This window comes from Castanea sativa, chromosome 9 (genome assembly GCF_040712315.1).
Source record: "Castanea sativa cultivar Marrone di Chiusa Pesio chromosome 9, ASM4071231v1".
Classification (NCBI taxonomy): Eukaryota; Viridiplantae; Streptophyta; class Magnoliopsida; order Fagales; family Fagaceae; genus Castanea; species Castanea sativa.
In genome coordinates this window covers 37,243,562-37,257,433 of record NC_134021.1, presented here as the reverse complement: position 1 = coordinate 37,257,433, position 13,872 = coordinate 37,243,562, and the positions used below count along the sequence as shown (strand labels likewise).

General features: G+C 40.8%; 1 protein-coding gene across 1 annotated transcript; it reads left to right on the top strand.

Moving 5' to 3' along the window:
• The first annotated feature begins 2,156 nt into the window (after positions 1 to 2,156).
• Positions 2,157 to 2,876, top strand: LOC142609154 (uncharacterized). Its single transcript, XM_075780772.1, has 2 exons — positions 2,157 to 2,454; positions 2,527 to 2,876. Exons 1-2 carry the CDS (start codon positions 2,157 to 2,159, stop codon positions 2,874 to 2,876), a joined length of 648 nt encoding a protein of 215 aa, XP_075636887.1.
• The last annotated feature ends 10,996 nt before the right edge of the window (positions 2,877 to 13,872 follow it).

The window sequence follows — 13,872 nt, the reverse complement described above, 5'->3', positions numbered from 1 at the left end:
TACGACGGGTCAAAAGACCCCTTAGACCACCTAGAGACATTCAAGACCCCCATGCATCTGCAAGGTGTAGCGGAAGAAATTATGTAGAGGGCCTTTCCCACCACCTTGAGGGGTCCTGCAAGAGTGTGGTTTAGTAGGTTGACACCAAACTCCATCAGCACTTTCATGGAGTTAAGTGCCCAGTTCACCTCGCACTTTATCGGCGGACACAGGTACAAGAAGTCAACCGCATGCCTGATGAACATTAGGCAACGAGAGGATGAAACGCTAAGATCTTACATCACTCGTTTCAACAAGGAAGCGCTCTCAATTGATGAGGCCAATGACAAGATACTCGTGGCAGCATTCACTAACAAACTACGGAAGGGTAAGTTTTTGTTTTCTCTATACAAGAACGATCCAAAAACTATGTCGGACGTGCTTTACTGGGTTACCAAATACATGAATATGGAGGACGCGTTACTTGCGCGGGAAGAAAAGCCTAGAAAGAGAGAAAGATAGGAAGATGCGAAACAGGATAAAGGACGGAATATCTTAAAGATAGGCGATGGGCGAGAAGATAGACGCTCCAAAATCCCTTCAGCAAGATTTACCAATTTCACCCCCTGAAATATTCTGATCGATCAGGTACCGATGTAGATAAAGGACAAAGGATCGCTAACGTTTCCTGGCAAGTTGAAGGGTGATCCCAACAAGAGGTCTGGGGACAAATACTGACGCTTCCGTCGTGACCATGGTCATGATACTTCTAAGTGTTACAACTTAAAGCAGCAGATAGAAGCCCTGATCAGGTAGGGGAAGTTACAGAGGTTCGTAAGCAAAGAAAATACAAACCTGCAACAAAAGCAAGGCCCCAGGAGGGAAAGCGAGCGCCCCAAGCCACCCGTCGGGGACATAAGAATGATTGTAGGGGGCACAGTAGCTCCCTGCTCAACCAAAAGGGCGTGCAAGATGTACCTCAGACTAGTCCAAAATGTCCAACTAACAGGATTGGTCTCAAGGATGGCGTGCATGGACGACCCAGTGATTGGATTCTTGCACATGACGACGCACTTGTCGTAAGCATACGGATTGGTGATTTCAACACTCACAGGGTCTTGATAGATAACGGTAGCTCTGCTGATATACTTTACTACCTAGCGTTTCAACAAATAAGGATTGGGAGAGAACAACTGATCCCAACTGATGCGCCACTTGTTGGCTTTGGAGGAACAAAGGCATACCTACTAGGCACGGTCACCTTATCCGTTACAGTTGGCGATTACCACCAGCAAATAACCAAGGATGTTACATTCCTGGTAGTAGACTGCTCATCCGCTTACAATGCTATTTTGGGCCGCCCTGCCCTCAATTCATGGAAGGCTGTGACTTCTACCTACCACCTGATGGTCAAGTTTCCAACCGAATACGGGGTGGGGGAAGTACGTGGTGATCAGATAGTAGCACGCGAGTGCTACATTGCCATGCTCGAAATGGACGACCATTTGCCAGCTGTGTATAGAGGAAAGGCGGGCGACAGTGGAACCAATATAAGGGATTGAAGAGGTACATCTTAATGACGCCAAGCTAGAACGGATGGCAAAAATAGGTACTCTTGCTAGCCTACCAGTTCGTCAGGCCTTGAAGTCATTCATAAGAAATAACCAGGACGTCTTTGCATGGAGCCATGAAGACATGCCAGGGATTGACCCCTCCGTCATAGTTCACAAGCTAAACATTTCACCCTCTTTCCCTCCCGTCCGACAAAAAAAGTGAGTATTCGCCCAAGAAAGGGATAAGGCCATAGCTGAGGAAGTACACAAGTTGCAAGAAGCAAGGTTCATACGAGAAGTGTACTACCCTACTGGCTGGCTAACGTAGTAATGGTGAAGAAGGCCAATGGAAAGTGGAGGATGTGCGATGACTTCACGGATTTGAACAAAGCATGCCCTAAGGATAGCTACCCGCTACCGAGGATTGATATCTTGGTAGATTAAACGGCAAGACACCAATTGCTAAGCTTCATGGACGCATTCTCGAGGTACAACCAAATAAAGCTGGATGAAGCTGATCAAGAGAAGACCTCTTTCGTCACAAGCCAGAGACTCTTCTGTTATAAGGTGATGCCATTTGGCCTCAAGAATGCAAGCGCAATGTATTAGAGGCTTATGAACCGAATGTTTGCACACCAGATTGGGAGGAACGTTGAGGTTTACATGAATGATATGCTGGTAAAAAGCATACAGGAGGATGGAACCCAGAAGCCTGTATACTTTACAAGCCAAGCACTACGAGGGGCAGAAGAAAGGTACCCACCTATGGAAAAGCTCGCCTTCGCATTAGTGACTGCAACGCACAAGCTCAAACCGTACTTTCAGGCCCACACTATAGTCGTCTTGACGGAAAAATCGTTGCGAAGAGCAATGAGCAGTCCAGAGGCAACTGGACGAATGGCTTTATGGGTGATCGAGCTAAGTGAGTTTTATATGTAGTATCGACCACGCATGGCCACTAAAGGTCTAGTCATTGCCGAATTAACCTGACCAGATGAACAGGAAGCAGAAGGAAACCCCCAGTGGGTGATATATACGAACAGGTCAGCGGTTAAACATGCGGGAGGAGCCGGTATAGTACTCCTCAGCCCCGAAGGAGACAAGGTTCAGTGCATGATCAGACTCAACTTCCCCATAACAAACAACAAAGCTGAGTACAAAGCTCTAACAACGGGACTAGATCTCGCACAAGCAACAGGAGCCACAAATGCAATGATACGTTGCGACTCCCAAGTAGTTACTATTCAGATCACTAGTTGTTACGAGTGCAGAGGAGAACAAATGAAGAAATACCTCGAACATGTAAAGGGTAGGATGCGCAACATGAAGATAGAGTTCGTTTAAATCCCAAGGGAAGAGAACGAACAGGCTGACCGACTTGCCAAGGCAGCATCAACTAATAACATGCCTTCCTCAAGCCAGGTACTCCTCTTCATTCAGAACTCACCCATAATAAACTCAGTCAACGTGCAGGAAATAGGAATCGAGGAAAACTGGACAACACCGATCATCTCCTACATGAAGGATGGATTGTTGCCTGGCGATAAGGGAGCTGCAAGGAAGTTAAGGGTATATGCTACACGATTTGTATTGATTAAAAATGTCTTATACAAAAGAGGTTTCTCCAGCCCCTATCTGAGGTGCCTCGTCCTTGAAGAAGCGGACTACGTCATGAGGGAAGTACACGAAGGAGTATGAGGGAATTGCTCGGGGTCAAGATCCTTAGTCCATAAGCTGATTAAGGCCGGATACTACTAGCCCACTATACAGAAAAATGCCCAAACATACGTCAGGAAGTGTGACAAATGTTAGAGGTTCGACAACCCTATATGGCAACCGACGGAAGAACTCTCTTCGATGACAACCCCATGGCCGTTTGCTCAATGAGGTCTTGACATCATGGGCCTGTTCCCTACAGCGGTCAAGCAGCTAAAATTTCTACTGGTTGGCATAGACTACTTTACTAAATGGGTAGAGACCGAAGCCTTGGCCAACATCACATAGAAAAATGTGCGCAGTTTTGTATGGAGAAACATCGTTTGCAGATACGGAATTCCTAGGGTCTTGGTCTCAGACAATAGAAAGCAATTCAATAACGACGCATTCAGGGACTTCTGTTCACAACTCGGGATCAAGAACCATTATTCATCTCCTTCCCACCCACAAGTTAACAGCCAGGTCGAGGTCACGAACCGAACCTTGTTGAAAATCATCAAGACTCGGCCCGAGGGGGTAAAGGGTATCTGGCTTGAAGAGTTACCCAGTGTACTATAGGCTTACAGGATGACGGCGAGGACACCTACAGGAGGGACACCATTTCGACTTGCGTATGGCAGTGAAGCAGTCATTCCAACTGAGATAGATCTCACCAGTTATAGGGTAGCAAACCACGACATGCAAAAGAATGACAAGGTGATTTAGTGGATGAAATTAGAGCGACGGCTGAACAGAGGTTAGCGCAGAATCAAAACCTGATGGTTAGGCACTATAACTCTTGAGTTAAACACAGGGACTTCGAGAAAGGAGACCTTGTCTTGAGAAAGATAACGGGCGCCATCAAAGACTAGTCACACGGGAAGCTAGGTCCCAACTAGGAAAGGCCATACAGGATCACGTCGTGGAATAGGAAGGGCACATACTATCTCGAGACGATGGATGGAAAAAAGCCACAACATCCCTAGAATGCAGAACACCTGAAGAGATACTACCAGTAGATAGAGGCGCGGATGCCGGCACTCCTCATTTCCAATTTATTTTTTCAACAGATAGTTTTAGTTTTTATTATTCTCTACGGTACTTTTAGAGCCCAAAGGGAAATTTTCTTATTTTTGTGAACAATATTCTACTTGCTTATCCATCATAATAAGAGGAGTTTATTCATAACATATTGAATGATTATCGCTGAGATTTATTTACAAAGTCCATGAAATGGACGGATAATCCCATGAAGGATGAAATTTACTCACTGTCCATAATGTGGACGGGTTATCCCGGGGAGGATGAAATTCATCGACAAAGTCCATAATATGGACGGTTCATCCTAAGAAGGGTGAGATTCACTTACAAATTCATAAACTGGACGGATCATCCTAAGAAGGGTGGTTTATTCACGAAGTCCATAAACTAGACGATTCACCCTAAGAAGGGTGAGATTCACTTACAAATCCATAAACTGGACGAATCATCCTAAGAATGGTGGTTTATTCACGAAGTCCATAAATTGGACGGTTCATCCTAACAAGGGTGAGATTCATTTACAAGTCCATAAACTGGACGGATCCTCCTAAGGGTGGTTTATTCACCAAGTCCATAAAGTTGGACGGATCATCCTAAAAAGCAAGAGATTCCTTCACTAAGTCAATAAAGTTAGACGGATCATCCTAAGAGGATGAGATATATTCATTAAGTCCACAAAGTTGGACATATCATCCTAAGAGGAAGAGATATACTCACTAAGTCCATAAATTTGGACGGCCATCCTGAGAAGGATGAAATTTATATGTCATCCATAAATTGGATGGTTAATTGTATGAAGAGTGAGTTTGAATAGACGGATCAGTATAAGAAGGGCAAAATTTGCTCAAATTCATATGAAAAACAAATGAGCCTACCTTATACATATGATGAATGTCTACATAAAAATAAATAAATAAATAAATAAATAAACCAACCAAAGACAACGGTTGAAACAAGTTAAATATGTTGTCCTCCCATACATTTTAAAACTTAAACAAAACAAAACAAAAAAAAACAAAACAAAACAAAACAAAAAACAGGACATAAACTACTCCGGGACTACATTGGTTTTCTCCTTGCCATCAGGTACCTAAGTTGAAGGTTGACGGGTATCACCTTTGATGGACCCCTTCACATCAACCTTTTGGGCTTCGCCGTCACTTTGGTCTTCACCAAAAAGCTCGTCTGTCCCCTCAGTGTCAACAGGGTGAGTTGGAGTCTGACCCTCAGGATCAATGGTGATGTGTGAAAGGTTCAAGTCTGGAAAATAAGCCTTGACTTGACGGATGCAGTCGTCAAAGTCGTCAGCAAAAGAGGTGTCTAGCTCACTTAGAAGGGTCTTAGAATCCCAATACTCTTTAATAGCATCAGTTTTTGCATGACGGAGGATATCATCTTTTTCCTCTAAGGCTTCTTTCAGCGACTCTACCTGCTTCTCCAATTCACCACGAACCTGCTCGGATAGCTTCAGCTTCTCTTCATGACGGAGCTTCAGGCCTTCAGCTCCGCCAGCTCTTCCTCCGTTGCACTTGCCCTCGAACAGACGCGTTCCAACGTCTTCTTGTGAGAAAGACAACGGTCCATCAATCCCTTCACCATCAAGACCCTCTACACCAAAAACAAATAATAAATACAAGCTGATGAAAGCACGACGGAAAAATGGATGATGGATACAAACCTGGGTAAGGTTGAACAGTGTCGTCTCCCCCATCACTTCAGTAGCATGATTACCTTGATCCTCGTAGTCTTCATCTTTGATGATGGAGGTGATTTGTTAGAGGGTATACTAGGAATCCTCCCGAAGCAAGACGGGAGGTTTCTCCTTGACGGGGTTTGGATTAACCATCAGACCCTTACCCCTACCTAACCCAAGCTTAGGGGGCAACTTAAACCTGTCGGATCCTTGACCAACAGCTAAACTCGTCACCACTTTTTGCTTCTTACTGTGACGAACAAGTTTTTCCGGCGGGGGCCTTTCCATGGACGGATGGGCTGAACCCGTCTTGGGGGAAAGACTCCCTTCTTGCTTCTTCTTAGCATCATCCTGCTGCTTAATGAACGCCCTTCTCCTAGCTTCTTCCATTTCTACAAAAAAGGGGACTGGGTAAGAATGTTAATTAAAATCAAGCACGCAATAGGCAATGGACTTACGTCTGCGTATTCTTGTGTCATATCGACAGGCAGCAATGGTGGGTTTTGGACTGTTACAATACCAATGAAGGTTATCCAAGGTGAAAAGCTTTATCCAAGTCCTCTTTGACAGCCTAGTGGTCTTAAACATTTTCTCCAGAAAACCGAACTGCTTGGTGGTAACCAGTGGACAGCCGCGAGCTAAAAAAAGAGATTAGAACCACCAATCAAAAATATAAGGATAAAATCTAATAAGGACGGACACATACCAAACGGGGGCATTATACCCCATGTCGTATCGACAGGCATACACTTATGATCATCTGGACGACCCATCCAGTTGTCCCTACAAAGAAAAAAGTAATGACCCTTCTAGTTCCTGTTAGAGTCCAAGGTCTCGCACACTAGCCTAAGTACCGAACTCCATGGGAGAAAACTATACATCCCCCTGGATCGGGCAATCTCAGAAGGATGGTAACAATGGAAAAATTCTTCCACTGTCAACCGTCGTACCCCATTTGACATCACTCTGTACAAGATTTCTACACCTAGAAAAACCATCTAGGCGTTCGGAGAAATCTGGGAGACGGACAAACCCAAATATTGGAGAAGACGACGGTGAAAAGCATTCAACGGAAAGCGAAGCCCAACTTTCAGCATCTACTCGTACATCCCATCGTCTTCAAGACCCTTATAATAGCACTTCTCTGACTTAAAAGGTAGATGGATAGATATGTTGTTGGGTATCTGGTACTTCTCCCTAAGTGTGTTGAAGTGTGGTGGCTTGATGGAAGAGACAAAGTCATTCACCGTCCACAAGGGACACATGATGAATTCCCTGAACCCATCAGGACGTATGACGGACTGGATGGGAGGGTCTATGCCATCTAGGTCATCATTTGAGTCATATTCTGACCTGTCCTCATCCTGCACCTCATCCTCCACATTTGAAGGTGAGTTAGCTGACGATTCCCTCTCCTTACAGAAGGTTCGGGGGTCTGCTTGACCTGACGGAAATACCTCATCGTAGCCCGCTCCATTGCGGACAAACAATTGACCACTTGACACCTCACTAGACATCTAACCTACAAATGACAGATAAAAGCCCTAAGACTCTAAGTCTACATTGACGACGAACAAACGAACGAAATAAACAAAGGGAAACTCGAGTAAAGGAAAGAATACTCACAAATTGACAGAATGAAAAGGACGACGGGAGTCTGAGAAGCACTGTAGGCCAAAGTCAACAGGGCGACGGTCATAAAAGAGTGAATGGAAGCACTCTGGTCAACAATAATTTCTCCAAAATGTGAAAATGAAAGGAACTAGCAACATATATATAGAGGGAACAACACGAAAAATGAAGGGACGCTTCGGTTTGAACAAACAACCATTAAAAACTCGACACATGTCCCTACCACATTAATGACCCTAGACTAGTCTATCAATCAACACACGCTTCTCAAGGATAGAGGCATACCGTCACTCCATGGGTCCGTCGCTTACTTCTCACGGATCCATGGAGTAAGGGGGCAACTGAAAAGGGTAAAAGTGGAGTGGACGGTCAAAACTTGCAAAACCTACAATTGGACAACGGATCAAGTCATGCGATAATGAGTCTCATAAGCAGTGGACGGACAGTGTGTTAGGACGGATCACCTCCAGTTTACGGAAGGTTCCTAGAAGGATGGATCGCCTGAAACGGACGGATAGTCCCCTGGACAGACATTGAGGTCGACGGGACCAAGCACACGTGGCTTACGTGATTTCCAAGGACATTTCAAATAATAATAACTTGTGAACCATACTTAACCCTAGTCAATAAAACCCTTATATGGAAAAGGTCTCTTAAATCACGTGCGTTTATAAAGATCTTCTCTACAAGGAAATATTCCTCTTCTCCAAGGAACCAAGGTTGGTCCCTCATCACTATAAAAAGGTCGTAACCCACGAAAAACAGATACGCACAATTGACCCCAGCTCTGGCACTCTAGAGTTGTGACAATCTCTCTAACTTGACCTTCAGAGGGTATTAGGCCAGTACCATACCGGTACTCTTTTGAGGTCTTTTTCTTTCTTGGTGTTATGCAAGTGTTGTCGTGAGCTCGTGAGAACTATGTGACTTATTGACGATTTTCAGCATCATCACAAGCTATTATTTTATGGCAACAATGTATATGAGAAAGAATAAAGAGTAATAAGTATAAATAAGTGCTAGAAATTAAAAGGGAAGAAACCAAAGTGCATAAAAGTAGAGGAATGTAAATACAAGACATAAAAATAAATTGCTTGGAATTTAAAGGACAAGAAAAATAAATGACTTGGAATTTAAATGACAAGGAAAGTAAATAACTAGGAATTTAAAGGTTCATTGGAAAAATTAGAATTTTTTTTTTTTTTGGATTTCTCCTAAATAAGTTCTAATTTTGCCCAAGCCTTATGGGTCCTTTACCAAAAGAAAAAATGGGAGTACAAGCCATCACCAATCTCTAAGGCAACATACCCATATTGTGCTTGAAGCAAGGTTTAGAGCCCACTAGAAAAATTGGGTAGAAAATATTTTTTGGATGATGAGAGAGGAGAGAACGATATATCACAATATATGTGTGTATATATATATATATATAGAACAATAGAGAAAATAATAAAGAGTGCAATAAATAAAGGGGATGAGGATGAACAAAATATAAGAACAAGGAATAAATAAACAAGTATATATGAACAAGGTAAACAAATGAAAAACAAAATAAATGGAACAATAAACAATGTTCCTAGATGTCTAGAAGTGGTGAGATCTCTTTGCCCTATGGATACTTCTCATATAATGTCTAGGTAAATATATTACCATCTAGGAAACCCACAACAGTAATATAACAACATATACACAAATAAGTAAACATGAACAAGGAAATAAATAGATAAATATAAACAACAACATCAATATAGAACTAGGAATTTAAAAGCAAGAATATACAGAGACAATGAACAAAAATAGCATTTTCGTATATATGATGTTACAAAGAAAAGAGAAATGGGGAATGGGTATAGCTATATGGAAGCTAACCTATTCCCTTACAACTTACCCACCTACCCAAAAAGATTTTTTTTTTCGAAGGAAAAGAGAGGCTTAATATTTTGGGAGGATTTTCCTAAAGAAAAGAGAGAGACATTTTTAAAATTTTTCTAAGGTTTCTAGTCTATTTCCAATCTTTTTCTAGTGTTTCTAGGCCAATTTTTTCATATTTTTTACAAGATGGGAGGAATTATTTATAGTGGAAAGTAGGAGGCTATGTGGTGGTGTTCCAAGACACCATCACACAGCTGCCTGGTGTGATGGTGTCTTGGAATGGGCCAAAATTTGCTGACCGGAACCGAACCCACCCGTTTTGACTTAGTCCAAACCCGCCCATTTTATCTTGAATTGAAAATGAGCCAACCCGCGGCCTGCACATATTTTTGCAAGACACTTCGACCTGACCAGACCAACCCGCTGGCCTATTTTTAAACCTTTTTTTTTCTAAAAAATATTTAGACTACATACCAATGTGCTAGGTGTATAGACATAAATGCATAGAGTCTGCACAGGGACACTATTTAGCCATTTAGTAGCCACCAATGGCAGTGTTCATGCCCCCCTTTAATTAAAAATTAATTAATTAAAAAGAAATAAATACAAAGGCAAAAGCATCTATAGTTACACATCTACACTACTAAACGTCTAACACAAAGTTAAATACTAAGTAGAAGAGAAAATAAACATAAAAGGCAAAAGCATTTACAACTACACGTCTACACTACTAAACATCTAACACTAAGTCAAATACTAAGTAGTAGAGGAAAAAATACAAAAGGAAAAATCATTTACAAGTACACTTCCACGATACTAAATGTCTAACACTAAGTTAAATACTAAGTAATAGAATTAAATACTAAGACTAAGTTACTAACACTAAGTCTAACTAGCACAATACAAAACTAAAGTAAAAGAAAAAGTCCATAAGTCCATATCATTAGTGAACTTTGAATAAGAAGTATGTAAACTTCATATATATACCTTTTGTGCTGCTTCTAATCTATCTCTCTCTTGATAGGCCAAGAATGTATTGACTCCTTGTGATGAATTAGCCAAGTTTATTAATTAATCAAATTAACATGAAAACGCGTGGTAGCACAAACAAATCACTAATTAACAAAAGTATGCAACGAAAAATAAATTGATACGGTGATTTGTGTACGAATGGGGAAAACCTCCAAGGCAAAAACCCCACTGGGTGATTTTAAGGTCACCACTCCTAAGAATTCACTATTATCACAACAAGCGGTTACAAGTAAAAAACTCTCAGTACCTATACCAACCTACAGTTAAACCCTTACCCCAATACCCAATTAGACTTGTTCTATAGTGACAATCTCTCTTTTTAATACACGACTCCCAGTACTTGACTAACTAATTGCGCGGATCCTAGTACACAACTTCAATCACCAACTAGAGAAGATTGTTGGTTGCAAAGTTCTTCAGTTCATCACACGAGGAAGATCGAGAAGCTCCTTGATTACAAAACCCTACAGTGCACAAACACAGCAGCTTTTTTACAAGAAAGATGAACTAGGGCAAATTTTGTCTCCAGTCACAATTTGTATGAACAAACTTTGCTCAACACTTGTGCAACTTGTGTCTTGGCTGTGCCACCTTTGACGGCCCTTAAAATTATCCTTTTATATGTTTAGGGTTGTGAGAAAAAAAAACCCAAACATACAATCACGGATTTGGTGAAAAATAGACCAGAAATTCTGAGTTTCATAAACCTCGACAGATACCCTAGCTGTCGAGCAGCTATTGAGCCTCGGGCTTAAACATCTCTTTTAATCCTTAATAGATACTAGCTGTCGAGCTTTAATGAACAACACTTTTCACACTTGAATCTTGGACAAACTTGCATGGCTTCAATACTTGGACTTGAAACAAGGTTTCTTGAAGTATTAAACACATCCTAGATCTACCCAATTACAAGTAAAGTGCGTTTTGTCAAAAAATTAGCCAATTACATAAAATAGTGACATATGTTCCTAACATTGAATCACATATGTCCTAACATTGAATCACATATGTCCTAACATCTCTCAAGTTGTAAATTTATAATTATAATCATTATGCCTATAAGTTATTAAGAGCATTCCCATCAGTATATGCAAAAAATTTTCCATTTTGCACATTTAAAATCTACTTTTTCTATTTTACACTCCCATTTTTACAAAACACTTACATCAGTTTATCTATTGTACACATTTATTCTAATAAAATATTCATTTCTTTAACACTCTCATCTCTCTCACAGACCCAACAAAACCCACACAGCCACCATCATCAGCCACCATCACACCGGAATCCACACAAGCCACCATCTCTCTTTCTCTCATCGACACTGGAATCCACACAAGCCAAGAAACAAACCCAGTAAAACAAAAAACAAAAAAACCCAAAGATCAACCAAAAAACTAGATCCACAATCACCAAACCACTGACCCACACCCACAATCACCGATACCACCAACTCACACCCACAATCACTATCACGGCAACCCCGAGCAACAAGATCGATGCCTCACCTTGAGCAACACGATCAAACAATGAGAAACTCACTAATCAACCCCCATTCAACCCAAAACCCACTGATCAACCCCATTCAACCCAAAAACAACGAGAAACAAAGGAAGAAAGAGAGAGCGGTGGCGGTGGCAGCGGTGGCGGTGATCGGCAGCGGTGGCGATCGGCAAAAGCTAGAGGAAGAAAGATTGATGAGATTAGAGAAAGAGAGAGTTATGCCTAAGAGAGTCTGATGAAATGAGAAAAAGAGAGGGAGGTGAGAGTCAGGTGGAAAGGAGAGAGAAAAAATTATTAAGATATTATATCCACACGCTACAGTAATCGTGCATATTTGCATAGTTACTATAGCAATTGTGTATTTATACACAATTTTACACCCACTGATATGGGTGTTTTTTTGCTCAAGTTGTGTAAAAGTAGTTACTTTTTCCATTTTGCACAATTATGCACATGCTAATGGGGATGCTTTAACATGGAAGATTTTGTTATTATGAGCGTAAAGAATTTTAGTTATGCACAAAACTATCAGAATTGGAAAGATGTGGAAAGTTTTTTGTTTTTTTCCCTTTACAAGTATAGTAATAACACAAATAGTTTAATAATAGTAGGTGCCCACTTAACTGGAAAAAAACAAAACAAAACAAAAAAAAAAGGGTATTATGTACAATTCGTTTCTTTGATTGATTTGATTCATTCTTTCTAAAAATTTGACATTTTTTTTTAAAAAGTTTTTTTTCATGTGAAAATACGGATCTGTGCTAACCGCCCACAACCCGATTGGCCCAACCCGTTTTCAACCCATTCAAAATGACCCGTATTTTAACCTAGATCGTTTAGCCCGCAACCCAATTAATCCTACCTGAACCCGACCCAACCGTTTGCCATGTCCATAGGCGACTATGTGATGGTGTTTTGGAATACCATCACATAGCCTCCTATTTTTTTCTCCAAGTTTTGGCTATCTTGTCTTTTTCCTAATTTCTGATATGATTATCATGCTGCTATTTGGAGGCCTTTCCAAGATCTGATTTCTTCAAACTTGATATCCTTGGAAGCTCTGAATGTATAGTTTCCATAAACTCTGGTCTTGATTGATTTTGGAGCTATGGTCACTAAGATATCTCTCTGGAAGAGAGGTGATGCAGTGTAGGAAATTTTGCGACACTTTTTCTTGAAAAATTCATTTCTTCCAATCTATATCAAATATCATCTAGCCCTTTTTGTGAGAGGTATTTGAGATATCATACTTCAATCTAGTTTGGATGGTTCTCTCCAATTGTTGCTCATTTTGTACAGTTTTTAGCACAAAATCGGTCTAAAAACAGAAATTTTTACCTGAAAAAGGTGAAATATTTAATTAAGGTTTCAGAGTTTTATTGATATCTAATCCATTTTACCTTTGATAATGGGCTGTGGAATTTCATTTCGAAGGGAAAAATATGACCTGCAAGATGGTCCAAAGTTTAGCCCGATCGATCAATTGGATAAAAATAGTGAACTTTTTGACCATCTCCGATTAAAGTTTTTGGTCTTAATTCTTATCATAAGGTATTAATTGTTGCAATGTTTTGATTCACCATCCGATCATGTTGCATTTATTTATTGCTCATTTTTTGCTTTAAAAATCATGATTTTCACCTTTTTGAATTTTTTGGGATTTTTATCATTGTTTGACGTGTGAAACGGGACCGGACAAAATACGGTATCAAAACACCTAATCCAAAAAATTAAGTCTAGAAATTTGGGCCTTACTATGTTACATTAATTTGTCAACTTCCTAACTTTTTTCTCCATATGAAACTTGCCTTCACATGTGTGGCTCAATAGGAGTTTTTCCTATTCTATCTCTTGTCATTAATATCGGACTCT